General features: G+C 43.9%; 3 protein-coding genes across 3 annotated transcripts in view; 1 reads left to right on the plus strand and 2 right to left on the minus strand.

Annotated features, from left to right (window-relative positions):
• The window catches only part of PHALS_12027 (heat shock protein 90), a gene marked incomplete at both ends in the record, with an annotated part of 1,695 nt that extends 1,687 nt beyond the window's left edge, over nucleotides 1–8 (minus strand). The window contains one exon of the mRNA XM_024727494.1: nucleotides 1–8. This exon is cut by the window's left edge and continues 1,687 nt beyond it. Coding sequence (XP_024578065.1) covers nucleotides 1–8 — 8 coding nt within the window.
• Nucleotides 9–214: 206 nt separating this feature from the next.
• PHALS_12028 (soluble pyridine nucleotide) lies at nucleotides 215–2,319 on the minus strand (the record flags this gene model as incomplete). Its single annotated transcript, XM_024727495.1, has 6 exons — nucleotides 215–291; nucleotides 360–427; nucleotides 533–1,057; nucleotides 1,119–1,643; nucleotides 1,717–2,012; nucleotides 2,071–2,319. The coding sequence occupies 6 exons, from the start codon at nucleotides 2,317–2,319 to the stop codon at nucleotides 215–217; spliced, it is 1,740 nt and encodes a 579-aa protein (XP_024578066.1).
• An 858-nt stretch (nucleotides 2,320–3,177) lies between these two features.
• Nucleotides 3,178–3,443, plus strand: PHALS_12029 (uncharacterized protein; the record flags this gene model as incomplete). The annotated part of the gene is made up of 2 exons (XM_024727496.1): nucleotides 3,178–3,282; nucleotides 3,351–3,443. 2 exons carry the CDS (start codon nucleotides 3,178–3,180, stop codon nucleotides 3,441–3,443), a joined length of 198 nt encoding a protein of 65 aa, XP_024578067.1.
• Between the last annotated feature and the right edge of the window lie 363 nt (nucleotides 3,444–3,806).

A 3,806-nucleotide genomic window follows, 5' to 3' on the forward strand; every position in this document is an offset into this window, starting at 1 on the left:
ACATCCATCTCCACGTAGTTCACGAACCTACTATTGGAACTTGTTGATATAAATGTAATCAGTTGGAGAGAAGAGAAGCCATCGCCTTGATATAACTTATCCAGTCATGCTTTTCATCCACAGAAACAAATGTTGTCCACGACTTCTGCTCTTTTATCCGCCAAGTCTTCATCTCGTGGCGACAACAATTTTTTTTCATGTCGTAGCTCCAGCCTTATTGCGATGCGTTTGTCCAGCGAGGCTCAATCTCTGTAAGATAAACTGATCGTTTTGCTTCAATGTGCGATTGGGCTGATATCAATAGGAAATTAAATTCAACTCCTATAATGCATACAGTACATCATAAAAGCGTCGTAGACCATAAAAACTTTGGCTTAAAGAGCATGTCGCTGAGAGCATCTCCGGCGCGGTGGATTTACTATTTTCACTTTGATATTACAATGCTACTTTTCTTATGTAATTAATTGTTACTTGAGTGTATTATTCAATTTTAATGCATAAAACTGCAAGTCATTCACGCAGTCGATCGCACTTCCGAAGACCATTGAGTGCTGCCACGCGGTAGGCTTCAGCAAGCGTCGGGTAGTTGAATACTGCGTTGCGAAAGTACTCGAGTGTGCCATCAGTAGACATGAGAACTTGGCCAATGTGTATAATCTCAGTAGCACCTTCTCCAATAGCATGAACGCCAAGGACCTTGAGAGTGTCAGGGCAAAAAATAATTTTAAGAAAGCCAGGCACACCGCCAAGCATCTGACCCTTGGCCAGCTCTTCGTAGCGAGCGACACCAACCTCATACGGCACCCCCTCTTTCGTCAACTGCTGCTCATTCTTACCAACCATTGAAATTTCGGGCACAGTATAAATGCCGAATGGAAACACTTCACCTGAGCGCATACGGGTGCGTACACGATCTGGATCGTCCATTTTTTTGTCATCTGAAATTTTTTGGTCGTTCAATGGCTGCGACGTGCGCATATGCACAGAAGCCAAGCGTCCTTGCTCCATCGAAGTGGATGCGAGTCCAGGAAATCCGATTATATCACCTGCTGCATAACTACACAACAAGTAACGTGAGCATGAGTCCAAGTATTGTAAATTCGCTAGAAAGTTCGTACATATGAGGCACTGCAGTCTGGAAATTGTTGTCAACCTTAATCTGTCCACGTTTGTCCGGTACGATACCCACAGCCTCTAAGTTTAGACCTTCGACATTACCTTGACGTCCAACCGTATACAACAATCCATCACCCACAACTGTTTTTCCACTCTCCAAGTGCACAAAAACCTCCCCCATGGCAGACTTTTCTACGCTCTTGATCACCTCTCCGGTAAGAAAACGAGTTCCTGTCTGAGCCATGGAGAAACACAAGGCCTCCGACACCTCATTATCAGCCATGTTAAGAATTTCTTTGCGTGCGTCAATGACTGTCACGTCCGTGCCTGGAATGATTGTCATCATCGATGCATACTCCATGCCAATCACACCAGCACCCACAACAATCAGGCGACGTGGTACAGACTTCACTTTGCCCCACAGCAGCTGGTCACTATCGAAAATTGTTTCCCCATCAAACGGAATGTCGGCGCGACGCGCTGGTCGCGTGCCCACACACAACAAAAACTTGTCAGCCGTCAACACACTACAAGATTAAGAACCAGAAATTTAGCTTGATAAAGAATCAAATGAAGAGAAGACTTAAGATCGAGTTGTACCGCTTGCAAATGTCGGCGCTACTATGGCGCTGCGCATCAGTGGCCGTTTCGTATGATTCATTGGACAATACTGCAATCATATGTTTGCTACCGGGTAAGAATCTGGCAGTGCCATTAATGAGTTGGACGCCATTACGCAATAACTGATGGCGTGTAATGTCCGTCTCGGCGCTTTCCACCTTCTTAACACGCTGTAGAATATCCTCGACCCCAAAGCGCTTACTAGGGCCCCCTTGGCCATTATAAAATGCTTTGTGTCGGTAGCCGGTGAGATGTAAGGCCGCTTCGCGAAAAGTCTAAATGCATAAAGTCGTTAGGTTGCAATTTTCACGAGGTCCTTCTTCATATCCGCACCTTGGAGGGAATTGTGCCAGTGTGTACGCAAACACCGCCCAACATGTCACGTTTATCGATAATAGCGACAGACTTACCGTGCTTGGCGCTGTCAATGGCGCATTTTTGACCAGCAGGCCCGCTACCAATGACAATCAGATCGAAGTGCTCGCTGGCGCGCAATTTACTCAGTGTGTCAGTCAGCATCTCCGTATTTAACGCAGCATTGGTACTGACTGAGTAGCAAGTGGACCGCATCAAAGTGTACATAGGCCTAAAGGCTCCAAAAGCCGCCGTCGAGCGACATATGAGCGGCACTGGCATACCCACCAAGATTTAGATTTAATACCACAAATTGGCCAGACTTTTATGTTTCCCAGGTTACATTACATCACTAATAAATTATAGCTAGGTGTGTCTTACGCAAACTATGATACGAGATTTCTATGATTTGTAAATTTGTAAATTTGATAAATTTGCACAGTTATTTAACCGCTGCCTAATTTAGGTTTAGAAATATTAATCAATTTGCATGTAAATCATCTGAAGTCATCATTGCGGGGTGGAAATTTCCGGGCTCTGAAGTTCCGTTATCATGTTGAGTCTGTTAGAACAAATTAGTTAATTAGTGAGTATATATAAATCTACCTTAAGCATTTGTTTCATTTCTCAGTAAACGACTAATTAACAAGTTTAAAAGCCTTGCATGCAACTGTTTGCTGCGTCATAGCTTTGCTGCTCCTGTGCTGTCGTAGACGGATCCCTGGCTCAAGTGAGTTGTAGCTTGGTCTGGGACCGGGAGGTACCTGGTTCGATACCATAGGATTCGAATCGAGGACGCCGGAAATAGGTTACTAAAGTAAACGAGCAATCACACCCCTGTGGTGTGACCACCCTGCGAAGCCAGGAGCATTATCACGAACGATGCATATACATCACGTTGTTGATGTCGACGAAGATGTCAGGAAGGCAACATAAGTGGTTCATCGTTGCCGGTATCTATGAGCTTACTAAATGACAATCCTCTTCGGGCAGCGCTCGAATCATTGCTGCCGTTAAAAGAGCTTTAGGCCACCTTCGTTTCCAGTTTTAGAAAGCGCACTTTCCAATCGATTAATCACCCAATGAATGTTACCAGCATTAAAAGGTTGCTTTTACGGGATAAAGCAAGGATTAATCATCTCCATCGACGAGGGAAATCGTCTTGAACAAAATTTGCAATCATACTATCATGTATCTCCAAGATTGCACTGAGTCGAAAGAAATATGGTGCTGAACAAATGGCTCTGCAACACGTGAAGGCAAGAATTAAGTTTTGCATGACCGAAAGCTCAAGTGCGAAAAAACGAATTCTACCGCCAGAGAATTTGTACAGACGTGATGGTATACGATAATAGAAAGAGTACTTAAGTGCCAATCGTACTACTTTGATCCACCGGTGCCTTATATGTTTCTATAACAGTAAAACTGATTAAAGCATAGCATTAAAAGCTGAGCTTCTAAATGCTGGTAGATACCAAAATGGTCATGGGTTCTTCGCTTGCCAAATAACGCATTCTTGATGAGGGACTATAAAGTAATTTTTTTAGCGACCGCCCTTACAACGGAACAGTGTGACGTCATCTACATTTCCTGTTCGCAATACAAAGCGAGTTTGCGAAGAATTCTCATCGCTTGACACCGAGATCCAGTTCTAAAAATCTAACGGTATGTGATAAATAATGCTTGTTTATTATAAGCGAATCAGCAAATACCGA

This window comes from Plasmopara halstedii (genome assembly GCF_900000015.1).
Source record: "Plasmopara halstedii genome assembly, contig: Scaffold_589, whole genome shotgun sequence".
Lineage (NCBI taxonomy): Eukaryota > Oomycota > Peronosporomycetes > Peronosporales > Peronosporaceae > Plasmopara > Plasmopara halstedii.